This window comes from Protopterus annectens, chromosome 13.part0, assembly GCF_019279795.1.
Source record: "Protopterus annectens isolate FY-2018-M chromosome 13.part0, PAN1.0, whole genome shotgun sequence".
Taxonomy (NCBI): Eukaryota; Metazoa; Chordata; order Ceratodontiformes; family Protopteridae; genus Protopterus; species Protopterus annectens.
The window spans coordinates 305,557,809-305,585,493 of NC_056747.1; the positions used below are offsets into that span (position 1 = coordinate 305,557,809).

The 27,685-nt window shown below is 38.3% G+C and overlaps 1 protein-coding gene across 1 annotated transcript in view; it reads right to left on the reverse strand.

Annotated features, from left to right (window-relative positions):
- HCN2 (hyperpolarization activated cyclic nucleotide gated potassium and sodium channel 2) overlaps positions 1-22,890 on the reverse strand; it is a 963,160-nt gene extending 940,270 nt beyond the window's left edge. The window contains exon 1 of the mRNA XM_044053893.1: positions 20,974-22,890. Coding sequence (XP_043909828.1) covers positions 20,974-21,749 — 776 coding nt within the window. The 5' untranslated portion in view covers positions 21,750-22,890. The remainder of the gene's footprint in view (positions 1-20,973) is intronic.
- Between the last annotated feature and the right edge of the window lie 4,795 nt (positions 22,891-27,685).

Here is a 27,685-nt window from a genome sequence, read left to right on the forward strand (position 1 = left end):
ACTAGATAAAATAGGACAACACTAATTGGTGCTGATAATGGGTGACTTGAATGCACAAATAAAGACAGACAGAACAGGATATGAGGGCTGCCTGGGTCCACATTGGTTGGGCAAGAAGAATAAAGAAGGAGAAGGCCATTCTCAACTTCTATCTGGCAAATGGCTTGATAGTGGTAGCCAACACATGGTTCAGAAAAAAGAGGCAGTCACAAAAAAAAAGAAAAGAAAACATTGGTAATATTAGTGCAAGCTATTTACAAAGATCCAATGACTCAAGTATGAACAGTGTTTGGTCTCAAAGAGGGGTTCCCTGGGGGAGTGGATGTGTATCATGGGTCAGCTGTGAGACCACTGCTATTCATACTGATGATTGATTACATCAGCAAGCAGGTTGGAGGGGACAGTTCAAAAATGTTGCTGTATGCAGATGATGCGACATTACAGGCAAACTCTAAACAAGAACTTCAGCAAAGGATAGGGGAATGACATGCAAAACTGAAGGCACATAGGATGAAACTAAGTACAGATAAGACAGCGGCAATAGCAGCCAACTGTGGAAATTAGAAGAAGCTGAGAACTGTGATAGAAGGGAAGATAGTGGAACGGGTTTACAGCTTCAAGTTATCTGGGAGGGGTGGTTGAAGAGAATGGAACTCTGAATAAGGAGGTCAAAGCTAGAATCAGAGGGGCTGCAGCCCACTGGCATACAGATTCAGGTGTAGTGTATGACAGAGAAATTTAAGAGATTAAGTGAAGACTTTTAACAGAGGTGTATAACTTTAAATTTCTATGAGTAAAAGACAGTTTGGTTATCATGTGACTCAGGATGTTATACAAGCGTCCTTTTTAACTGGCTTAGATTTTTCACTGGTTTATCTGAAGAAGTTTTGTACTTGTTAAAACAAAAGCATTAAAATCAAATGTTTCTTTCAGCTTCTGGGTGTTTCTCTAGGATTGTTTTTCTGCTAGAATTGGGGTTTGGAGCCTCTACAGTGCATATTTTCTCTTGTTGTGTTTACTCTGTTTTGGAGGCTATTTTAGGACAGAAAAATGCCAAAGAAGCTAAACAAATGTGTACAAAACATTGGTATGACCAGTACTACTGTATGGTATAGAAACCTTGGCAGTAAAGACAGAGAAGATGAGGAAGCTAGAGGTGATGAAAATGAAGTGCCTGAGAAGGATAGTAGGATGCACACTGTGGGACAGATGAAGAAATGAGGACATAAGAACAGAATCCAAAGTAGCTCCAGTTGCAGAAAAGATCAAAGAGAACAGATTATAGTGGTTCGGGCACATGTGCAGAAAAGCAGAAGACAAGTTGATGAAGAAGATTTTGGATAGACAGGAAGAAGATAAGAGGAAAATAGGACATCCAGCAAATAGATGGATGAATTGTGTGAGAGAAGATACGTAACAGTTAGGCATGAGTATCAAAAAAGGCAGGAGTGTAGCATTGAATAAAGAGAGATGGAGGCAGTTGACATGGTACCCTGACCCCATGTAGTAAAAATGGGAAAACAAGAATATAGATGATGATGACACAAAAACATGCTTTAGCTTGCTTCTATCATTAAAACTGTAGCTCTATGGTTAAATTCTGATTACTTGGCTAACTGGAAAAGACTTCAAGAAACCATCTGGTTAAAAAAATAGCAAAACCATATCTTTTCAACATATTCAAATTTTGAATAATATATATATATATATATATATATATATATATATATATATATATATATATATATATATATCTTTTTCCTCTTCTTTTGGCTGCTCCTGTTAAGGGTCGCCACAGCAGATCAACTGTTTCCATTTCTTCCTGTCCTCTGCATCTTGCTCTGTCACACCAACCGCCTGCATGTCCTCTCTCACCACATCCATAAACCTTATCTTAGGCCTTCCTCTTTTCCTGTTACCTGGCAGCTTCATCCTTAGCATCTTTTTCCCAATATACTCTGCATCCCTCCTCAGCACATGTCCAAACCAACGTAATCTTGCCTCTCTGGCTTTGTCTCCAAACCGTCCAACCTGGGCTGACCCTCTAATATACTTATTCCTAATCCTGTCCATCCTCGTCACACCCAGTGCAAATCTTAACATCTTCAACTCTGCCACGTCAAGCTCTGACTCCTGCCTTTTTGTCAATGCCACTGCCTCCAACCCATATAAGATAGCTGGTCTCACTACCCTCTTGTAGACCTTCCCTTTCACTCTTACTGGTACTCGTCTGTCACAAATCACTCCTGACACTCTTCTCCACCCACTCCATCCTGCCTGTACTCTCTTCTTCACCTCTCTTCCACACTCACCATTACTCTGAACTGTTGATCCCAAGTACTTAAACTCATTCACCTTCACCACCTCTACTCCCTGCATCCTCACCATTCCTCTTATATATATATATATATATATATATATATATATATATATATATATATATATATATATAAGCTACTAAAGGAATATTTTGCTAAATACACTAATAATCCAACAAATTCTAATTACATAAATAATGTTTTAAATTCATTCAAGAACTTAATATCCTCAAATTAAAGTATGGTGCTTCACGTTATCCCCAATAGCTTTTACACTAGATTGCACAGATAGTTTGAATGTACAAAAAACACAAAATTGTTAAATCTGAAAAAAGCAATGATCTGATTTTTGGAATCAAGTGTCGAAAGGTGCAATAGTAATAAATATTGATTTTTAATGGGTAAATATGACTTAGATATGGATAATCGGCTTTTTGCTCATATTAATAGGCAGTTCATTTCCACTAAAGCTGATTTAATGTCAGATTTGGCCAATCAAGAATTTCCACTTATTACTGAGTTTCTAAATGAGATTACCGCTGTGGTGCAGTAGTAGCATTGTTGCCTCACAGCAAGAGGTTCTCCCATTCGATTCTCGTCTGGAGTGCGGGGAGTGCCTTCTGTGTGGAGTCTGCATGTCCTCCCCGCGGTTGGGTGGGCATTCGAAAGACATGCATAAATGGGCGTGCCTTCGTTGAAGGTTGAACATCGAGCTGGCACCTCGGCGTTCGTGAAAATCTACTGCCAATCATTAGCGGACCGGAGTTCCGCTGTGGCGACCCCTAACCGGGAAAAGCCGAAAGACAACAACAACTGAGTTTCTAAATGAGCTTGAAATAAATAGTAATCCAGGGAGCTACTACTTATCTAAAACATGTAAAACACTAAAAAATTATAAACCTCATATCAAAAATAGCTACTGTGATTATAAGTTGCAAATGAATGATGTAATTTTAACTGAATCAGATAAGAGAATGACTTTATTATCCTAAACAAAATTCCCTATTTTGGAAGTTATTCCCTTGGGAATTCTTCCATAGGTATTTTATTACTTCTCGTATGACTAAGCTTAGTTACACTTAGATACGAAAAGGTGGTATTGGCTGTTGAAGATGTAAATCTTTAGTCAAAGTTGACTGGCAGTATATGATATACAACTACATAGTTTTGCAGCCTTTTTAGGGATACAGTTATCATTTCATGCAGGCTTTATGGTCAAATAAGTTTATTCTAACTAAGCTCTTTGGTGTTATTTTACACTCCAATTCATGGATGTATACCTAGGGTTCATTTTCCACCTCTTTAGAATCTACTAGCAGAAGCTAGAAAAATAATTACTGGAAAAATTAAGCTTCACCCTCTTCTGCTGAGTTTATAAATGCTGTCCCTATAGTCTATCAAAGGGAATTATCTGGTATCAAGATGAAAACTAATGAAATAACATCTGAGTATATGTATTGGGAAAACTGAATTATGTAATAGAGAAATAATAATGTATGTTTTATTTTCAACTTAATGTGTTTAATGCAATTCATTAATGCACATACAAAGAATGGATCTAGACACTTTTGTAATTTTTTTTTCTTACTATGTTAATGCGTTTGCTTTATTATTATACAAATAATAAAAATAAAAAAGAAAGATAGCCCTTTCATTTCTTAATTATTCTTCAGCTTTCATTTAACACTAAACTGGGAAAAATCAAGAGAGACCCCATAGCAATTTAACTTTCTAGTCCAACTCAACAGGCTACATGTAAAGACAAACTCCTTTGACAACTAGAATACAGAAACATGCAGTATATCAGATGGGATGTTTATGAGAAACAAAAAGCACCATACTGAGAAATGATTCTGACAAAATCCCAAACTCAGTCTTGCAGCACCCCCCCCCCCAAAAAAAAGTACAGGAGTAAATTAACCAATTATTGTAATGATGACTAAAGATCACAGTTGCAGACAATATACTACAGTTTACTCTGCTTTCTTAATGCATGTAAAATAACACATTCTCACAACTTTAAGGCAAGTTGCAAGGTTTTGATATATTTTAACATTTTTTAATTAAATATAATGGGGGAAGCATATGACTTAATCTTTTAACTCACGAATCAGGGCCAAAACCAAACAAAAAGAGGAACAAAGGCCCCAAATCCGGGACAGGTTTTAAATATTGTTTTTACATACTTAAAATTGCTAGAACAAATAGGCTTTGAATTAGAATGCATTTTCTAAAGGATGTGAAATCAAAAATTCAAATGTCTGTCATTATTTAGTAACTACAATCTACAAAGGCAAAGATTTTACATGGAACAGACCAAAAATATGAGGAGAAATTAGGGATATTCTACAAAATCAGGAACAGTTGAGAAGTATTAGAAGGGTCAAATGCAATTTAGCCACTAGGTGAAGGCGCAGGAGTGCTCAGTTTTGCACATGTTCAGTTATTAATAACAAACAAGTTTCACACTGCGCTACTCCAGAAAATGCTTGGGGAACTGTACTGATTTGCATTCATTTTGCCTTATATATATCCCTCTTTAACAATTTATCAAGACTTGCTGCTTAAGACACTTTGTCTCTTACTCAGTCTCTAAATAAGTCCTCCCTCCAATCAGTCTAAGATCTCAGGTAGGTACTCTTGTCAAAGGCTGATTTGAAACTAAAGCAAATTTAAAAACAGACGAATGCAACTGAAGAAAAACACTCAGGAACACAGAATCAATCTTGTTTGTAAGCGCTTTCGTTTACTCAACATAGGCGAACTTCATCAGACCTGATTTGATGCACAGCATGACAACACCGTGAATATTAATGTATAACTAAGAAAGGGGATCATAGCTCTCAACCTCTTAGCAAAAGAAATCTGGACAAAGCCTAAAATAATGAGGGCGCAAAGGCCATAAAACAGGGACAGATGTTAAATATTGCTCTTATAAACTTAGAAAGGTGCTAGCATAACAGGATTGGTGTTAGTATGCATTCTCTGAAGGATATAAAATCTGAAACACCAATGTAGGTCATTATCTAGTGATTTCAAATCTCAGTGACTTGCCAGAAAACCACAAATCTTATGATAGAATAAAAATATGAGGCAAAAATGTGGACATTCTACAAAATTCTGGACAAATGAGAGGTATGAAGGAGATTACTGGTGCCAAATGTGGCTACAATCAGATATAAACTAGCATCACCACAGGTGAAGGCAGTAATGTAAATAACATGAATTTTACTAATGTCAGGACACAATCTGTAAATGCAGTAAGCTACTAAACTGTAATCCTTGCTGGAGACTTCTCTTTCATTGGTAGACAAAATATGTAAAACACTAACTAAAATATGTAAAACACTACTAAATGTAGTAACTCACCTGATGTAAAATACCCCCCTCCAGACACCACACACACACACACACACACACACACACACACACACACACAAACACATCTATTTGTCAATATGTAGACTTATGTAAACACACACACACACACACACACACACACACACAAACACTTCTATTTGTCTATATGTAGATTTATGTAAACACACACACACACACACACAAACACATCTATTTGTCAATATGTAGACTTATGTAAACACACACACACACACACACACACACACACACACACACACACAAACACTTCTGTTTGTCTATATGTAGACTTATGTAAACATACACACACACACACACACACACACACACACACAAACACATCTATTTGTCAATATGTAGACTTATGTAAACACACACACACACACACACAAACACTTCTATTTGTCTATATGTAGATTTATGTAAACACACACACACACACACATCTGTCTCTATCTATTTGTCTGTATGTAGATTTATATAAACACACACACACATAATTACACAAAGCTACAACTATGTAAACTGCAAACCATACATCTCAGTCTCCAAGCACAAGTATTCTGGACGAAGCATAAAACAATGGCGGGACAAAAGCACAAAATCAGGTGCAGAGTTTAGTTATCGCTCTTAGAAACTTAGCAGGTTGCTAGAATAAAAGGTTTTGCTTCAGCATGCATTTTCTGAAGAATACAAAGTCTGTAAATCAAATGTTCATCATTATTTACTGCGATCAGTCCTCACAGGTTTGGTGGAAACTGACACATTTTGTAAGGGGCAGACAAAAATATTAGCCAAAAGAAAGTGAATTGCTTAGAGCTCTTTTAGCTAATTAAGGCTGATAGCAAATATAAAACAGTTAATGAAGTGGAGATGAAACTTAAAAAAAGAGCCACTCCCAACCTCTGAACCCTGTATGGTAAAAAACGTCTTCCACTATGAGTCCTTGAATGTCAGTTCCCTGAAGTTAGAATTCACCAAATTCAACTCTCAAAAAAAAAAAAAACTCTCAGAAAACACCTTTTCAGTGTTTTTGTCAGAGGGCAAGATCCATGCTCCTGCACCACCAGTGTGTGTGTGTGTGTGTGTGTGTGTGTGTGTGTGTGTGTGTGTGTGTGTGTGTGTGTGTGTTCTGGGGGCTATGCCCCCACAAACCCCCGAACTAATATGATCAACACAATAGTCACACTATCAGGGAAAAGGGGAGAAAACACCAGAAAGTGGCACTTAGTGCCTGCACATATTGCTGACAATGCTTTGAATGGAGCTAGCAGAAACACTGGGGAACTGATTTTGGTCAATTAACATTCAGATAACTGACATTAATGAGGCAGAAGTGTACCCAAAAAGGTGTACTGTGAATTACATTTATCAGTAGTCACAACTAAAGACCTGCTGAAGCAGCCATGGCAGGAAAGAAATGCACATAGCTGAACGATCACTTTGCAGATGTTAAGCTGAACATGAACAAATAACACATAAGGAGTACCTGCAATGTGCAGATATTCATGCCCTTTAAGCTCTGCCTTGTACATTTCTGCAGTAAAAAGGACTGTCACAGACAGTATTCATGTCATGTGTTGCCAGGTTAACACTCACAGCTACGGGTGCAGCAGCAAACCCTTTCATGTTCACCTAAAATAACGTAATGCACATGAGCAGTGTGACCTGACACAGAAATAATACACAACAGGTCTTGTTGTTTCCTACAAAAACTAGACAATATTTCCCAGATTTCCCAAAAGGTGACATGGGCGATGAATAACAGAGAACTAGAGTTTGGAAATATTTGGAATACTCACATTTATACATCCTTGCACAAAATAAATACTATACAAATCATAGACGTTTATTATGAGTCTTTCTTTTCAAGAAGACATCCTTATCAGAACTATGCAAACTGGTCCAAACATGTACAATCTAGAACTCACTGGTTAGAGATCAATCAGCAGGGATTAAAACAGTATATGAGTTAAGAAACGGAAAAAATGAATGCTGATTCCCAGCATTCCGATTTCAGATAATATTCTCAGTAGATGCTACTGCCTATCTGAAGATGGGCTGCCTTATCTTGTTAATTAGATACAGTATGAAGATAAACAATGTATCAGTAGCATGCTACTTTTCTAAACATGTATTTGTCGTTTACAGTAAGGAATTCCTTAAGGAGCTCCATATGTACTGCAAATTATTTGCATTATAAAGGTTATCACTCTGCTTTTCAGGAGGTTGATGAACCTCTGCTTCTGATTCTGTTGCCATTTTTTTTCTTTTGGTATTTCAAGCAATACTGAACACACAACCAACAAATCTGAGATCCTTGAAGTCATTAAGACCACCAGTAAAGTGATAATGGCAATCTAGCAGTCCTCTACAGCAAGAAGGACCTATTTGACCTACTTTCCTGAGGACTCAGAGTTACAAACACTAAAAGAGATCAAGTCCCAGGCATTGTGAAGAGTTACACTATATAAACTCAGTGCCTGAAGGCAAGAAAACAAGTATCTGTTTCAGTGAACATGAATGAAATGATGGGTGGAGAAGAAGTCTGACGATTAAAAATCAAGTCAAAGTGACGTTAGGATCACTTCTGTTTCACAAGGATAGAAATATTGTGGTCTGAATGTATTTTCTTCTTAAATGGTGTATATAAAATGCTGTGTTTGCCTGAAGATCTCCAAAGCAATTTCAGATACACATACAGCAACATATATCCTTGAGTAACACTTACAAAGGACAGAGTGGATTAAAATAACAAATCTTGTGTTATCTGTTGCTAGGTATTTACAGTTCAGCAGCGACAAAGGGGTATTGATTACTTTATTTTTTTTTTAGTTTATCACCCAGGACTGGAAGTACAAACTCTACTCACTGAACTTGGCTGACTGCCCTGAATATTCTGAATGATATGTTGCTACTTTGTCCTTTAAAGACAGGGTTACCACCTTTTCAAATGCCCAAAGTGGGACATTTTTTATACAAATATCAGATTTTTCAGCCTGAAACATACCCACGGCCAGTACAAAGGACAGAACTTCACTTTTTTGCTTAAATAAAAGCTTATTCTTGTAGCATTTAAGTTGCTTATTCTGTTTCTTATAACAGTAGGTGTTTCAGATACAGAATAACCGTTTTATAAACTATTACATAAAATATAGGAAATAATTTTGTCCTAAAATCTCAGGACATTTGCCATTTTTACAATTTTTTTGCAGGACACAACTGCCCAAAGAGGGACTGTCCCTCGCAAAGTGGGGGCCCTATTTAAAGATTACTTAGCCAGGCAAAGTGCATATATTTACAGAGCATGCTGAGCTATAGAAGTAGCCCCTTAAAGTGTTTTTCATGCACAGAGGTACACACAGACATATAATGAGTTAAGTGCCATGATGGCATATCCGAGATTTTTGAAATAAAAAACATTCCTACAATCGTGGATGCCCCTCTTCATGTGTATTAACTCTGGTACCTTATCTTGGTGCCATGCTTCCTTCTAGATCTTCTGTGATATTACTTATACAGTCACTGAAAACACCAACACCAGTACTAACCCCTGTAGTATCCTTTCATCTGACTGAACCCCATATATTAGTACCTTTTGTGTCCTTTTGCATAGGCAACATTTTAAATACCACATTTTATTTTATTTTACATACTTGTAGACTGGGTAAGCCCACTGGACATAACTGTCCCTTTTCAGGTTGTCCCAGGCTGGGAGCACTGTCTGATAATGCGAATTGTTCAGTTTCATATTATAGGTAAATGATGGTGGATGGACTCAAACTCACTACAAGCCTGCCTAATTTGTTCACTAAACGTTTGTGTAGTAGGGGATAATGGTTAAATAACTTGCTAAAGTTTAAACAGGACTTGCCATTTACTACCCTACCTATCTCGTCAATGAATACTATTAGAATTATTCAGCATGACTTTCCAGCAGTAAGTCCACGCTATAGCAGGTCCAGAGCCGCAACACCTTCAAAATATTCCAGTATTTTCCCTTTCAAAACAAAAAACTCCATGGTCATTTGTAAAACAATGGTTATAATGGTAAGTTGATAGTTTCAGTTTGTGTTCTGCTGTTTCTCCTGTGAAGGGAAAAAATATCTACTCTTTTCCATCCTTCAGGAAAATAAGCTCCTGGGAACATAAGAGAAATAGGTAAGATTTTTTTCACAGACAGTTGTGTGAAGGGTGGAAGAAAGTCCTCAAAATGTATTATGTGCAGTTAGTAAAGGGATTAAAATACTAGAGAAGCAGAAATAAGGCCACATTTAAATGGAATGCCAGGAGATGAGGAGTGAAGAGTCTATCATTAAAGGTAAGTCAACAAATCAATATGTAAAATGGATCAAAAGTCCTTTTCTAAATGGCAGGCTTAATACACACACATATTTATTTTATTTTAATATGGTCTACTGTCCAGCATGTAAAACAAGTTGTATAGTTACATAAACGATAAAACATAATGTTCTTCCTACAGACCACTGTAGCCTATAAACTCTGATCCTTAGGTTTTACAGTCAGACCAATAGCTGAGGATCTGAGAAATCAACAAATCACAGGGCCTTCATTCACTCACAGAAAACAGAACCTTCTGGACATAAGTCCTGAGGTTCACCCACAACAGACTGGATATGTAATTAATTCAGCTGCTTGAAATTACTGCTAAAGCTCTCCCTGGACTGTGGGATCTCTATACACAGGAGCTAAAACAGTAGTAATTTATTTCAGTGTATAACAATGGAAAAATCAAGATAAATGTATCGCCTAATGTCAGTCTGTTTATTAAAAAGTCTCCCTAAAAAGACTCCAGCTGTCTTCAGGAAATCTGGAGGCAGGTTTGAAAATGCTATGTCTTTAATATATTAATAACTTTACGGTGTTGTTTCTATGACGGGGTCACAAAAGGGCAAGTCAATGAATGCATGTATATATTCGGTTACAAATCAATACTATTAAAGTTATACACTGAAACTTTATCTGTATAACTTTATGTGGTGGGGGGGTTTGCAGACTGAATAAATGACTGCTAACTCTTCAGACTACATTGATATTACTTCAGATGTCTAGTGCTTGTTTTGTAAAGGGAGGTCAAGGTCACAAGGTCATTTTTTTATATCTAGGTGAAGCTCTCTGCCTACATGATGGTCTCATTAAAGCTATGAATGACAAAGTCTGAGAAGCCATACCCGCATGTCTCAGCTGACTGCTGAAAACACTGGTTTCTGAAAATCATTAAAAAATATATTACACTAATTCTAATCAGCACAGCTTCTGTTTTTGTAGAACTCTGGAACTGTGTACTAAAATACTCATCAGGTTTACAACACAGATTATGCATATGAAACAATACACGAAAAGTTTGTCACTCCTAGTAAAAAAAAGGTTGGCACATCATAGACAAGAAGTTAACCAGGAACACAGACACTCTTCATAAGTGCAGTCATAGAGAAAACCATCTCTAGTCAAGGTGCACTCACAACAGTGCTACTGTGTATAATACTGCACTTTGAATGTACAGGTGAGGAACTGTGCACGTATAGGACATAATGAAAATGTCTGGACCCGCTACATGTTTCAATGAGTGTTTCAGTCAGCAGCTTTGTGTCACTGTTACCTCTAGGCCATTGGGCCATGCATTTTTATTCACTTAAAGGAGTGGGTCATGTCCCCCCCAGGAAGACTAGTATGTGTACAGCATTAAAGAGTATTACACTGTAATATGGCAGGAGTGGATCAGGTCCCCCCACACAGAATGCTAGCATCAGTACAGTATTAAGGAATATTACACAGTAATACAGGCAGGAGACCCTCCTCAGAGGTCTAATATGAGTGTAGCATTAAGGAGTATTACACTGTAATGTGGGCATGTCCTTCTGGTGAGAACTGAAATCCCATCAGTCTATCCTTTTACTGATCTGATGGGTGCCAACCCGACAGACAGGCTTAAAAGTTCATGAAGCACTTCTAACAAACAGCAAGGGGTCTTACCAGTGTCCTGCCTAATATTTTCATGAAAAAGATAACAACTGCTTCTATAATGGCATAAGACTGCAAGTAATACATTCATATGGAGCTGCCGGGCATGCTGCCCTAGAGATAATTGAGGGGCATAGCCCAATTTTCCCAAAGCACTGCCTGGTTGTTAAGTAACGTGGTCAGGATCACACAGTAAGCAAATGAACACTGAGAGAATCAAACCCTGTACCACAGGAAACAGCTTGTTAACAGCTCATAGCCTAAACCCCATGTGCTAACTACTAGATTATTATATAATGGTGCAAAATAAATGTTACTACACATTCAGGTCCTTCGATTCCAATGTAACAGAAACTATGGGCACTTTGGGTTACAGTCTGGATGAAAAGCACTATGTGTTTGGTGCTCTGCCATCAGACATCCAGCCTGTAATAATGCACAAGGCTAAAATGGTTCTCTGCTAGGTGAGAAATTGCCCCTCAAGGCGGGAGAACACTTTTCAGGATAAGAAAAAGAAGTACTCTGCAGTGTGAGAAAATAGTTTGCAGAGTGAAAAAACATTCAATACTCTGTGCTTGAACTTTTAGGAATGTTTTTTTCTCCTGGCAGCTTACCAGTTATTTTATCCTCCAGGCCCTCTATATCAAAAACATCAGTGTTCTAGGTAGTTCATCTCTTTGTGACCTTAGTTTCTCCAAAGTACTTGCAAACGGAAGCTTGATTGCTTAATGCCACCCCCTTCAAAGAAGAAATACCATTCCTGACAACCTAACTATTCCTTCTTCACTCCATCTCTGGCTTTTGTCACTGGGTAGTGTTTTTTATACAGCTTGATACTTTTAACAAAAGGATGGAGTTTATGTTATACTATCTCATCTCCATGTTCTCATTTCTATATGTGAAATATAGCCCAACATTTGTATCTTCTCTTTAATCTATAAGCTCTACAGTCAATGCACGAACTACTCCCCTAGGCAGGAATTTCTTTTGTTCTCCATCGTTTTTATTAATTTTCCTCTATAGAATGTCATATCCAGAAATGGAGGAGTTGCATTCCTCCTGCTTTAGGATGTCCCTCTTCCCTGCGGAAATGTCTTCACTGCTATATCTCCTAGTATAAATACTAAGTTAAAATGTTTGAGTGGTGCAGCAGAGGTTTACTAAATGTATCGGAGATCTTGCTTGAGGGTTGTCATTTATGAAAACTGCAATATTCAGGCAATAATGTAATCAATACAAATAGAAAACAAACAAAAACTAAATGTAATAAGCCACATCTACAGATCCAGGACCTCCCAGGCACTGTTTGTTTTTGAGGTAAAGGTATCTTTGTTGATGAGCAGTTCTTCCTCTGCTTAGGTCATTTCAAAAGACAAAAAGGATGGCTGTGATACACTACTGCATCATACTTAGAGAAAGTCCCACAAAAAATAAAATAAAATAAATATAGAGAACTCCATACTGCCAAACTCTGATTCCTTATCACTACATTAAACATAGCATCCCTCCTGATGGTCTAACTGCCCCCTTCCTGATTCTTGCCCTACCTGTATTATACAACACCCCATATCTTCCTTGTAGGTAATACCCCATCACCACACTGCTCCTTTCCATGGCAACAACAATAGCCAGTGACTGCCACAGCCCTCCATTTAACTGATGACTGGAGATCTTGTATCATATGTACTGCATATTCATGTAGTGTTTTGGCCCACGTTAGTATCAGCCACGTTTGCAGGTACAGCACTGCAGCAGCCACTGACATAAGAGTAATACTTTGACATGGGCAGATGGGGAAGCTGCTCAGTCTCATATTTGCATGATTCATATTCTAACAGAATAAGTGAGGCAGAGATGGAAGCAGCACTCCTAGATGTTTAATCTGACCACTTGTTAGTAGGAAATGAGATCTACAAGTGTTGCTGGTCCAGCATGAATTTTACTGTTTAGTTTGTCCGGGAAACAAAATATGACAGAGGACCACTGAGAAGCTACTAGGGTAGTTTTTATTCTGCAATATAGAGACTAATGATAGGGAGTGACCAATAAACCCCCTCAGATTTCTCCTTTTTTATTACAACTGTCCCTTTGCAGGGGCAACTCAGCAGCATTGCCTGCTAGAATCCGACAGTGGCAAATGACGGTGGAAGGAATCAAACCGCGTAACTGGGCATAGGAAGTAGCTCACTAACAGCTCAAAGTTCTGGTCCTCTGTGCTAACTGCCAGATATCTATGTGAGACCTGAGACTGCAAAGGGACCAGATGACCAGAGATACCCTTCTGATTGTTGGACAGTGGAACACAGTCAGAGAACAGAAACCAGGCATAGTTAATGGCCTACTAGCACAGTGCATTCCTCACTTAGAAGCTGCATTCCTGAACAAAATACTACCCAAAGGGGCTGTAGAAATAACGACCATGTAGTGTGCCTTGCCACACAGAATATTTATAGCACTGCTCTGAGGTCAAATCAAAGCACATACCACAATAACTCTGGGCTGTTTGCCACGCTACCATTATCCTATATGAAAGCAGAAAGAACAGTTAGTTCAGTCTGTATTATCCCATACAGAAAACCTCAGAACCAAACAGCCCAACCCTTCTCATACTATCCTTTGCACATTTGAAAAAGACCATGTCTGAACATAAGGCCCTTAAAATCTAAGAATCATTAAGTGAATGAGGAAGCCATGGCAGGTTAATCTCTTACATTACAGTAAAGTCAAAAAGTATATCTAGAATCAAGGAAATTCACAAAAGTGTAAGGATATGATACAGACATTCTGATGTTTTAAGGGTAGTTTGAGTGTGTGTGAAAAAGGCAAACTCCATAGATATTCCACTGTTATTCCTGTATGGTGTTTATCAGTGATTTTCCCTTATATACGCCCTCACATTCAAACCTGTAACTATGAAGTCACATTAGGACCAGATTTCTCTGTACTAGTTTATTCCTCTACAAACTGAACGTAGTTTTCATTGCCACATGATTGGTCAATTCAGCCTGCTGTTTAGTTGCCCTGGTATGAAAAGTAGAAATTTACGTAGACCAGCAGTTGTGAAAAAATACTATAGCACAAATTTCAAAGGCTAGAGCAGGCTTCTGTTCAAACCTAGCATGCACGCCACAGGGAATGTGACAGCCTGTGTCCAAAGTCTGGTACGCTGAACACAGACTGCAACACAACCTGCTTTTCTTTCAACAGCTTTTGACAAAGACATGGTGTAAGACCTAGCACTAGGACAAAAAATTATATCATGTCATACCTCTCTATCTCTTTATAAGGGTCTGGGTGAAGTGCTCAAAAGCAAATCATTCAGTATCTTCATAAACACGTCTCTGAACAGCATAAACATTTAGTCAGTGCTTGATCATATCTGTTACAAGCTACAGTACTTCAATGGGCAGGCGTGTCTTTAAGAAAGGTTCTTGCTAGAAATGAGCAATACCACTTGTGCATAAAAGGTGTAAGGTAACCATGTTAACCATGTTTTACTACTCTACCCACACAATGCTGCAGATTACTTTATTTGCACATGCTATCCTGAATTCACAGTGTTCTAATTTTGTGAGTGACAAACTTTATGCATACTCCAAGATATATATATATATATATATATATATATATATATATATATATATAAAGGTCTACTGTATAAGTTCGAAAATACACTTCTTCGAACTCACACAGTAGACCCTGAGATATGCGAAAGTGCACTTTCGCAAAACCCGCTTCAGCGAACGGGCTACTACTGACTTTAGTGCAGTAGTTACGGACCTTAGGGTTAGGGCGCCGGTCATGGTAAGGGGATTGCTAGTAGGGCTATCCCCTTACCATGACCTGCGCCCTAACCCTAAGGTCCGTGATTACCGCACCACAGTGGAGTATAGCACCTACTAGCTATCCCCTTACCATGATCACGCCCTAACCCTAAGGTCCATAACTACTGTACCACAGTGGAGGACATAGCATGTTTTCCTGCTGTCCTCCACTGTGGTGCGATCCATTCATAGAAGCTGAGTTCACAAAAGTGCACTTTTGAATAAGTGCACTTTCGCATAACTGAGCGGTCTACTGCTCTTTTTTGAATATGTGGTATTTGATGAAAAGCAGTAGACCCATATATATATATATATATATATATATATATATATATATATATATAAAATAACATATTATATAATATAATGTATATATACTGTATGTATTACCCTACTACTGTTAGGCTGCTAGTATCATCCATGCATTTTGAGCTTTATTAATTAGTACAAAAATATATTTGTATGCATGTCTATATGTTTGTGCCATTTTGGATGTTGCAATATTTTGATGAGTAATTATCAAATACATTTTGTCAATTCCCAATTTATTAACCATGCAAAGTAGAGAAGACTGGACTTGTCTCCCTGCAGGACCATGTTAAGACCCATTATTTTGGTCTACTGATTAGTGAGTCACTGGATTATGAATGACAGAGAGTGAAGAGCCATAATATAACTCAGACAAAAAGTACAGAACTCAGATGTTCACACGCATACATATATGTATGTCTGCATATATATATATATATATATATATATAATATACAGACACACACACACATATAGAGAGAGAGATGTGTAGATCTATGTATTAGTCTACTGACATTAGTCTAAATTGCTTAAGATTGACATGACAATAGTCGACTAAAAAGGTCTAAACTAAAAAGCTCAACAGGAACTAAACACAGCAAAAAAAGAATGCACTTTGCAATTTGAAAAACTGGTTTACAGAGTAAGAAAACATCCATCACTTCTCCCTCCTTCACTACTCCATATACCCTGTTAATTAAATATATCATCTCCAAAGAAACTTTGCAGTGGGGAAAGGGCATATACCCCTCAGTGGTGTAATATTGATTCTGTCAATATTATCTGTTTTATACATTTTTTTTTTGTTGACTATTTCATGTCAACCTTTAATAGTTTTGACTAATGTCATTAGATGTATGCCATACATCACCATCTGCTTATCCATACCAGCTATAGTTTATGAAGTAGGCAACTTTATAAGGAAAAAACAAAATGAATACTGAATGCCATGCGATACATAAGTATCAGTCTAGTAGCCTTGGCTAATCTGCCATCAAACATCACTCAAGACATGACATAAATATGGTGTAACCTGCCTTCTATCCTTCCTTCAGCCTTGTTTCCTTCCTCAGGGACAACAAGTGACGTCAGGATGGGTCATCCAGGAATAGCTGCTGCACCTTGCACCTGCACATGGATTGCTGGTATGAGTAATGAAAGGTATCAACACCTTCTGCATGAAAAACACACCTAATGTAGATTCTGTAATCAGGTTAACTTACTCACGTCCATATCAACATGTAGCTTCTGTAGTCAGGTTAACTTACTCACGTCCATATCAACATGTAGCTTCTGTAGTCAGGTTAACTTACTCACGTCCATATCAACATGTAGATTCTGTAGTCAGGTGAACTTACTCACGTCCATATCAACATGTAGATTATGTAGTCAGGTTAACTTACTCACGTCCATATCAACACGTAGATTCTGTAGTCAGGTTAACTTACTCACGTCCATATCAACATGTAGCTTCTGTAGTCAGGTTAACTTACTCACGTCCATATCAACATGTAGCTTCTGTAGTCAGGTTAACTTACTCACGTCCATATCAACATGTAGATTCTGTAGTCAGGTGAACTTACTCACGTCCATATCAACATGTAGATTCTGTAGTCAGGTTAACTTACTCACGTCCATATCAACGGGTAGATTCTGTAGTCAAGTTAACTTACTCACGTCCATATCAACACGTAGATTCTGTAGTCAGGTGAACTTACTCACGTCCATATCAACATGTAGCTTCTGTAGTCAGGTTAACTTACTCACGTCCATATCAACATGTAGCTTCTGTAGTCAGGTTAACTTACTCACGTCCATATCAACATGTAGCTTCTGTAGTCAGGTTAACTTACTCACGTCCATATCAACATGTAGATTCTGTAGTCAGGTGAACTTACTCACGTCCATATCAACATGTAGATTCTGTAGTCAGGTTAACTTACTCACGTCCATATCAACATGTAGATTCTGTAGTCAGGTTAACTTACTCACGTCCATATCAACATGTAGATTCTGTAGTCAGGTGAACTTACTCACGTCCATATCAACATGTAGATTCTGTAGTCAGGTTAACTTACTCACGTCCATATCAACATGTAGATTCTGTAGTCAGGTTAACTTACTCACGTCCATATCAACACGTAGATTCTGTAGTCAGGTTAACTTACTCACGTCCATATCAACATGTAGATTCTGTAGTCAGGTTAACTTACTCACGTCCATATCAACATGTAGATTATGTAGTCAGGTTAACTTACTCACGTCCATATCAACATGTAGATTCTATAGTCAGGTTAACTTACTCACGTCCATATCAACATGTAGATTCTGTAGTCAGGTTAACTTACTCACGTCCATATCAACATGTAGATTCTGTAGTCAGGTTAACTTACTCACGTCCATATCAACATGTAGATTCTGTAGTCAGGTTAACTTACTCACGTCCATATCAACACGTAGATTCTGTAGTCAGGTTAACTTACTCACGTCCATATCAACATGTAGATTCTGTAGTCAGGTTAACTTACTCACGTCCATATCAACATGTAGATTCTGTAGTCAGGTTAACTTACTCACGTCCATATCAACATGTAGATTCTGTAGTCAGGTTAACTTACTCACGTCCATATCAACACGTAGATTCTGTAGTCAGGTTAACTTACTCACGTCCATATCAACACGTAGATTCTGTAATCAGGTTAACTTACTCACGTCCATATCAACATGTAGATTATGTAGTCAGGTTAACTTACTCACGTCCATATCAACAGGTAGATTTTGTAGTCAAGTTAACTTACTCACGTCCATATCAACACATAGATTCTGTAGTCAGGTTAACTTACTCACGTCCATATCAACACGTAGATTCTGTAGTCAGGTTAACTTACTCACGTCCATATCAACACGTAGATTCTGTAATCAGGTTAACTTACTCACGTCCATATCAACATGTAGATTATGTAGTCAGGTTAACTTACTCACGTCCATATCAACATGTAGATTCTGTAGTCAAGTTAACTTACTCACGTCCATATCAACACATAGATTCTGTAGTCAGGTTAACTTACTCACGTCCATATCAACACGTAGATTCTGTAGTCAGGTTAACTTACTCACGTCCATATCAACATGTAGATTATGTAGTCAGGTTAACTTACTCACGTCCATATCAACAGGTAGATTATGTAGTCAAGTTAACTTACTCACGTCCATATCAACACATAGATTCTGTAGTCAGGTTAACTTACTCACGTCCATATCAACACGTAGATTCTGTAGTCAGGTTAACTTACTCACGTCCATATCAACACGTAGATTCTGTAGTCAGGTTAACTTACTCACGTCCATATCAACACATAGATTCTGTAGTCAGGTTAACTTACTCACGTCCATATCAACATGTAGATTCTGTAGTCAGGTTAACTTACTCACGTCCATATCAACACGTAGATTCTGTAGTCAGGTTAACTTACTCACGTCCATATCAACACGTAGATTCTGTAGTCAGGTTAACTTACTCACGTCCATATCAACACATAGATTCTGTAGTCAGGTTAACTTACTCACGTCCATATCAACAGGTAGATTATGTAGTCAAGTTAACTTACTCACGTCCATATCAACACATAGATTCTGTAGTCAGGTTAACTTACTCACGTCCATATCAACACATAGATTCTGTAGTCAGGTTAACTTACTCACGTCCATATCAACACGTAGATTCTGTAGTCAGGTTAACTTACTCACGTCCATATCAACACATAGATTCTGTAGTCAGGTTAACTTACTCACGTCCATATCAACATGTAGATTCTTTAGTCAGGTTAACTTACTCACGTCCATATCAACATGTAGATTCTGTAGTCAGGTTAACTTACTCACATCCTTATCAACATTGCTGCAGTGTTCTTGTGCCTGTTCTGAAGTTCTGAGCAAGCTCTTGTATTATCCAATCAGCTATATCACTCCTGAATAGAAGCTTCCTTCTACTATAAAGCAGATACATTTCTTGTACTAAGTATCAATTCCCCACCACAAATGCATGCAGGCAGTTTTATGCAGCTGTCACTATGCATTTCTAGGCTTCCGCTGGACCACTGACCACTTACTATATGCATATGTTTAGTTTTATGTCATTGCCTGATTTTTGTATACTTTATCCATGACCTTTGTCAGTTATATTTCTATCCCGGACAGTACAGCTGAGGTACATAGTAAGGGATGTTGGGTAAGTTTGGTGTTTCTCACTGACATCTTACCCAAGTGGCTGCCTGCAACTGCTATGACAATCTCAATACATCAGTTACAGTGAATGCAATGTCCTCGGAGTGTTCTGAAGGAATGAGCAGGGAAAAGCAAACAAACTCTTTCAGAATAACTGGAATGGTGCCATTTTCCTTATCCACCTAGACTGTGTCCCCTGTAGTACTATAGTACAGACCAATGATATATGACATACTTAAAGAGAAGGGCACCCAGGACAAGTACCAAACAGTATCTCCACAGGAAGGACAGCTACTAGGCTCCAAAGACGCCTAATTGCTGCCCAACATATATTTACTGCCTTACTCCTTTAAACTTTTGCTAACCCACACCTCAGTTTTGTAATGCTGGAAATGGACCAGCGGTACCACTCTGCAGTGTCCTCCAAGCAGTAAATGTTCTCACTCCCAACCCACCCATCCACCCAAAAAAGAAAAAAAAACACAAACATGCAATGGCTACATAACACAAATAAATATATTTTATGTTTAAGCTAACATGGTAGCACTTTTAATTACAATAATTATGTGCAAGGGCGTCGATTAAAAAACTGACATGTCGCACAGTGCGCTGCGGGCTGCAATTCTCTTTGGGTTTCGTAACTCATTTGGGCATTAACAATTCTTCGTGTCCCGCACTGTCACGCATACATGTGGCAGTCTCTCACTAAAATTCTGCAGTTCTGACTGCGGCGTGTGGGATCTAGTGTAATATCAATATCGTGGCCTTGACTTGTAGGAGCAGTGCCAAGTTTATATGTTCTAACTCTAGGGACAAGGCGCTAGAGTTGACCTAAGGTGGCAACAGCATGTGTATTTAGTACACAGGACTGTGCAAAAATGCAAGAGTGCAAAACTTCCGAAATTTTAGATAAATTAAATAAAATATTACACTCTTACCTGAAATCACTGTAAGGATGAATTATCCAAGGACCGGCGGATTTAACCCTTTCTTGCTCTTTCTCCACAGCTTTTTGGCTGCCAAACATCCGCAAGGAGAACTTATTGACCCCGGGCTGAAGCATAGCTCCAAACTGTCTTTGCATAAAGCTGGCCTGGCTGCCCCTCTGCTCACCATCGTCCACCAAACTCTGGGTAGTGCCCTCATCAGATTTGAGGAAACTCACCGAGTTCCTCGGCTGCTGGTTCTGTGTCAGTTGGGATGCTTTTCGGCTAGGGGCATTAGAGAAAGACACCCGAGGGTCCCTCCTCTCCTCGGTCTGGGAGCCGTCCATGCTGGCAGCTTTCCTCTCATCTGTAGTGCCCTTTTCCTGATTGCTCTGTTCTCTCAGACAGTCCCCATTGGTGTTACACTTCATGCCTGCCGCTGGCTGCTCTGCCTCTCCTTGGCCGCTGCTGCTGATGCTGCCTTCTCTCTGTTGCTGAGACCCTCCAGCACCAGCACTACCTTCTCCTCTTCCTCCTCCTCCTCCAGCTCGTGTCTCATTGTTGTTAGAGTTTTTCCTTGCTCCCCCTCCTGCTATGCTCGTCATCCTGATGCTGCTGCCCCTGAGCTTGGGGTCTTCTTCACTTTCTTCCCCTTCCTCCATTGTGTCAGACCTGGCACCTGAAGTCTGGCTTAAGCTAGAGGACACCTTCCTCTTCATAGCAGCAGTGGCGGAGGCTGCAGCTGACGATGATGATGCTGCTGCTGTTGAAGCACCCTTTCTGTCCATGGCATCAGCTTTCCGGGACTGGGATCCAATGAACGGAAAAACATAAGTGACTTATTTTATAAAACAAAAGAGCCCAGGCTTGTGGGCACCGTCTGCCCCCATATTTCTTTGATTTGAATCACTACCGCACATCCGAAAGTGGTGTTTACAGCCGCAGGTTCGGCCCCAATCTCACGCAGCGCTCCTTCCTCTCCCACCCGGTAGTTTAACGTGTACAGCTTTACCTGCATTCAGGAAAAACCTTGGTGAAGAAAAAGGAAGAGAACCTAAAGGTACAAATACTGTTTGTCCTCTACCCAAAATGCAGAAAAATATCTGAAACCGGAGTGTGCAACTTGGAGCAAAGAAGTGGATGCCAAGACGGTTTCCAACTGTCACAACACAGAGAAAGGACGTCAGACTGTCACCAGATAATCCAAAAATTAAGATGATAAGATATGCATTTTAAACATACAGTGTCGATGAAAGTATAATGTTAGGGACATTACACATGATTAATGTATTTGAGACTTGGCATAGACAATATAGTGCTAATTCTGTATAAGTTTCCAATAGCTCTCAAATGAATCGAGGACAAACCTCATCAAAATTAGGGGCACATCCAGAAATAATCAGTTACAATCAGGGGCACTTTTTAAATTGTTAGTACTATTAACCTGAGATGTTTACAGAATAAGGGGATGTGAATTAAAATACATTTTCTGAAATAAAAGTAGTCTGCACCGCTAGTGAAGTACAATTCATCACATTTTCTCCAACTGTCACCAGTTGTGCATGGGATTAAAAGGGACAGAACTAAAATATAAGTCCAAACCAGGGACATTTCTGAAAATCAGGGACAGCTGGCGGGTATGATTTTGCCATTTCTTAAAAGTAAAGAGCTAAAACGGAGAAACAATGCATGTTAAAAGTGTTTTGAGATTTGTAATTTATACAAAAGTTAAGTGGCACTCAGCCTCGCATGCCTCTCTGAGACGGTGCAGATAGCACCCAGTTTCAGACAGCACTGTTCAGTAACAATGGAGAGTAGACATAGAGGTGTAGCGCCCCCAACTGTTAATTCATGGTAGCTGAGCTCCTCTGAGTGATGCGGTCAGAATTCATAAACAGGAAGCAAAGGAGGCTCTGTTTTTTCAAATGTTTCCAGGCTGCGTCTGTCGTTTGGTTGGAGGTGCTGTGAAGGTTAAACGGAATTTCGTGATGAAGAAACATACAAACCAAGTATAGACAGTAGCCTGCCAATTTAATACAGTAATCTCATTTAATGCTGTGACTCCTTAATTATTTTAATTTATACTGTGATATGTTTTACTGGAGCAGCAAAATATAATTCAGATTTTTTGTGCTTTTTATTTTTCTTACTCTACACGCAAAACAGAACAAAACAGAGCTATATTTAGTCAAGGCTAGTAAGTATTCTACGCAGGAGTGTATTCATATATCTCATTCATAAGTGGGGTTTTTTGACGTTCCATCAGAACATTATGGTTTGGATTTAGCTGACCGATGCATTAAGCAAGTAAGCAATAACAACATTGCAAAGTAATTTAAAACATAGTTATTAAGAGCAGTTTGCAAAATGTTGTCTAAGTTCTAAACCACTGATATAAACACAATTTACATAAATGTGAATAATTTCACAGAACATAGCCTTTTAGTTTATGTAATAAATTCTACAGTATTTGAAAACTGGGTGCATGAGCTAGTCCTACCGACCCTTTTCAGTCACGACACGACTTATTCTTCAAGGTCTTTCCCACTGTGTTACCAAGATCAGTGTCACAATATTATATTTTGCCCGACATAACATTTAACAACTGAAATTGCTGACTTGACTGTGCATTGCTGTCAACTGTCCCTGATTTGCCTCATATTTTTGCCCGGTGTCTTTATAAAATTTAGATTTTCTGTTAAGTGGAGGATTACAGCCAACCAACAATGTCAAACATTACAGTTTCATACTTTATATTCTTCAGAAAACGTTGTTTTATTAAAATTCTAAATGAAATATTGTAGCAATTAAAAATATCCCTGTATTTGGGCCTTTATCCCACATTATTTTTGGCTTTGCCCCTGATTTTTGAGCAAAAAGTTGTGAGCTATGCCCGAATGAAACCCATGAATTATGCATACAATGAAGACGAGGTTAGATCATCACTGTGGTCACTTCCTTTTAGATGTTCAAATTATGAAAAAGAAAGACAGCAAAAAAGCCAGTCAGGAGAACAGAGCATACCACAGATCCTCTACTGTTCATATATAGATAGACAGATAAATAGATAGACATATAGATATAGGTACAACTATAGATATATGCATGTATTTCATAAAATATTGTTGCAAAATAAAATACGCGTGCACGTGCGCGTGCACACACACACATATTATATATATATATATATATCAATAACATGAATAATTCTATTTAGTACGTATTAACTAAATAAAATCTCTTTTTCAGGAAATATTTTAGCAGTAAAGTGTCCACCAGGAAATTTTAAAGAAAAAAGGAAAGAATATAATTAAGCTTTTAGGGAAAAAGAGTGAAATTTCATACCCCACCCCCCCCAAAAAAAGCTTGGCACAATCAAACAAACAGCATATAAACTGTCTTGCATTAGTGGCAGGTAGAGAGCAAGAGGCAGGTAGAGAGGAAGCCACTTGTGATTTTCTACAGCACTCACAATTATTTAGAATTAGTAGACATACACCACTCACAATTATTTAGAATTAGTAGACATACACCACTCACAATTATTTAGAATTAGTAGACGAACACCACTCACAATTATTTAGAATTAGTAGACATACACCACTCACAATTATTTAGATTTAGTAGACATACACCACTCACAATTATTTAGAATTAGTAGACATACACCACTCACAATTATTTAGAATTAGTAGACAATGCATTTAACTCACTCATTAAACCTTAGAGGGCAATCTTTGTCACGTAAAAGGATAGAGGAGAATTACACAGGTAAGGGAGTAGAAAATGATGTGTCTCTTGATTTACTTACATAAAGGGTACCTGAAGAAGTCTATGTTCTGAGCATCTAAGGTAATATATATATATATATATATATATATATATATATATATATACCAAATGAGAACTATGAGAGACAGGGTGGTGGTGGTACATCTGTAGTTGGAGAAAACTTTAAAGATATGGTAAGAAAAGATATTCCAGTCTGCTATATATATAGTGCAACAGTGTTTGGCATGGAAGGTCTTAAAACAAATTTGGTCTCTGATATATGTAACGCTAAGCTTGTCTAAGTCACCCTGGGAAGGAAGTGTATTAACCTTTAATACAAAATAAAGTACACACCTAGACAGAGACATGATGAGGAGCAATCATAAAAACGCCAGTATGAATAATAATGGTCACTCTATTGGAAACTTATTTCAATTTCCTGAACGTATGCTTAGCAGAAAGTGAGTGTAAATCCTTTTTATAACAATGTTTTATCTATTTGAAAGATCACTTGTGATAGAATCAGGCTTCACAATGCTCACAATTATTGCAGAAATGTGAATCTGAAATCTTAAGCAGTATCTTTAGAAATGTTAATCTATATAGTCAGCTGGGGAACAGAGTAACATACAGAAAAAAAAGTGTTCACTGCAGCAATTGCTCTGGTTTTATTTTTATGTGGCATCAGCTGACTCTACGTACATTACTAAAAAGTGTGAGTGTTTAGGCTAGCTGGAGGTTAGCTTGACACTGTAATGACAAGAGACCTTACAAGTACTCTGAAAAGGGCTACACAGCATGCCTGTCTATAGCCTCTGAACACCACTCCGATCGTTCACTGATTAACTTTTGTATTGTATCCTGAAGCTGTGATATGCAAGTATAATGTATTAATAGTTACTATGGTGATGGAATTCCTTATGTTACTGGGTTTGTTAATATGTATGAGCCCCTGGGATCCATATTGCAGGAGCTTGTTCTGTTCTGGACTTGAATAATTCAGACTACTTACTGTACATTCCATATTAGTGGTGTAGTTGGACTATGACGCTGTAAAGATATGTATATGTGTGTTTCTGTAAGTGTCCATGTCTGTCTGACTGTCTGTATCTCTGTCTACCTGCACGTGTGTGTGTGTGTGTGTGTGTGTGTGTATGTATGTCTATGTTTTATCCTAGTTTGGCAGTGGAATTATGTGTTTTCATTGAAGCTAAATGTTACAGGGACTGCTTACCCTATTGTAACACTGTGTTACATTACTATACTTGGTGTCTGTGCTTAACCATGGCCTCATGGAATCTAGAAATGTAAAACAAACAGGTCTGACCAAGACAGTATAGGACTTTGATTTAGGGTGTTCATTAAAGTGGGGGTGCCAGTTAGCCATAACAGTGCTTTACAAATTATTAAGTTAAACAGAGAGGGGTAAATATGGAATGGATCTTAAATTAGTAAACAGCATGCACCTAAGTAGCAAGCCTGGTTCAGTCATATTTAAATGGAAATGTCATTTCTAATTCAGATTATTAGCTGGTTTTGCTAAGTGCCAGATTACTTTTGCTGCTGATGCCCAACCCCCCCCCCCTGCTCAGTTGTCAGCTGTTTTGGTGTAGTACTTTGCTAACTTATACTGGCATTTATATAACCTCTTTGTTATTTTACAGCTGTATACTTCCTTTTAATTACCTCATGCAGCATGGTTGCCTAAGGGACCATCATCAGAAAAAAATACTTCTTGCCCAGGGAAGAGTGGAAACAGGTTTTGAATGGAAAAGGAGGTGAGATGAGCTTAATATAGTGGCAGCCTCCCTACCTCCTCACTGTATAGCAACTGATATTAGTGGTTCCACAGACTGATCAGTGGCACATCTGGAACATTGTTAGTGTCTGATATCAGTGGTACCACGATCTGATGAGTGACACATAATGACTGACACAAATGGTACCACATGATGAGTGGTACATCATTAGTGACTAATGCCAGTGGTACTGCAGACTGATCAGTAGCATATCTGGAACATTGTTAGTGTCTGATATCAGTGGTACCATGATCTGATAAGTGACACATAATAACTGACACAAATGGTACCACATGATGAGCGGTACATCATTAGTGACTAATGCCAGTGGTACTGCAGGCTGATCAGTGGCACATCTGGAACATTGTTAGTGTCTGATATCAGTGGTACCACGATCTGATGAGTGACACATAATGACTGACACAAATGGTACCACATGATGAGTGGTACATCATTAGTGACTAATGCCAGTGGTACTGCAGACTGATCAGTAGCATATCTGGAACATTGTTAGTGTCTGATATCAGTGGTAACATGATCTGATGAGTGACACAAAGATTGACACAAATGGTACCACATGATGAGTGGTACATCATTAGTTACTGATGCCAGTGGTACTGCAGACTGATCAGTAGCACACCTGGAGCACTGTTACTGCCTGATTCCAGTGGTACCATGAACTGATGAGTGATACATCTGGCATGTATTTGTAGGTTAGAACAAGAGAGACCAAGCAGTCACAAATAACATGATTCCAGTGTGAAGAATGGAGCTTATCGTGTATACCTGAGAGAATTAGTACTGGTCCACACTTCCCATGACAGTGCACTGCACAGATTTATGAAATAGATGTGCCATCAAAAATATTCATGGAGTTCCTCAGCATGTTATCACAGTTTCCTGATAAAGGCAGTGCACAAGGAATATAAACAGTAATCTGAGAAACAATACTTTCTGAAGAAGTTTGGAATACTGGATAAAGAGTTTGAAAATTTACTTTTTAAACATTGCCACTATGTGGATGAACAACATCATTGCAGAGTGGTGCATAGAAATTTACCCTTTTCCCACTGTAGTGCAACTTCCAAATTGGTATATAGCTTTTGTTTTTGAATCTTTCTGATTGAAACTATTTTTTTTTGATTTGTCTAAGT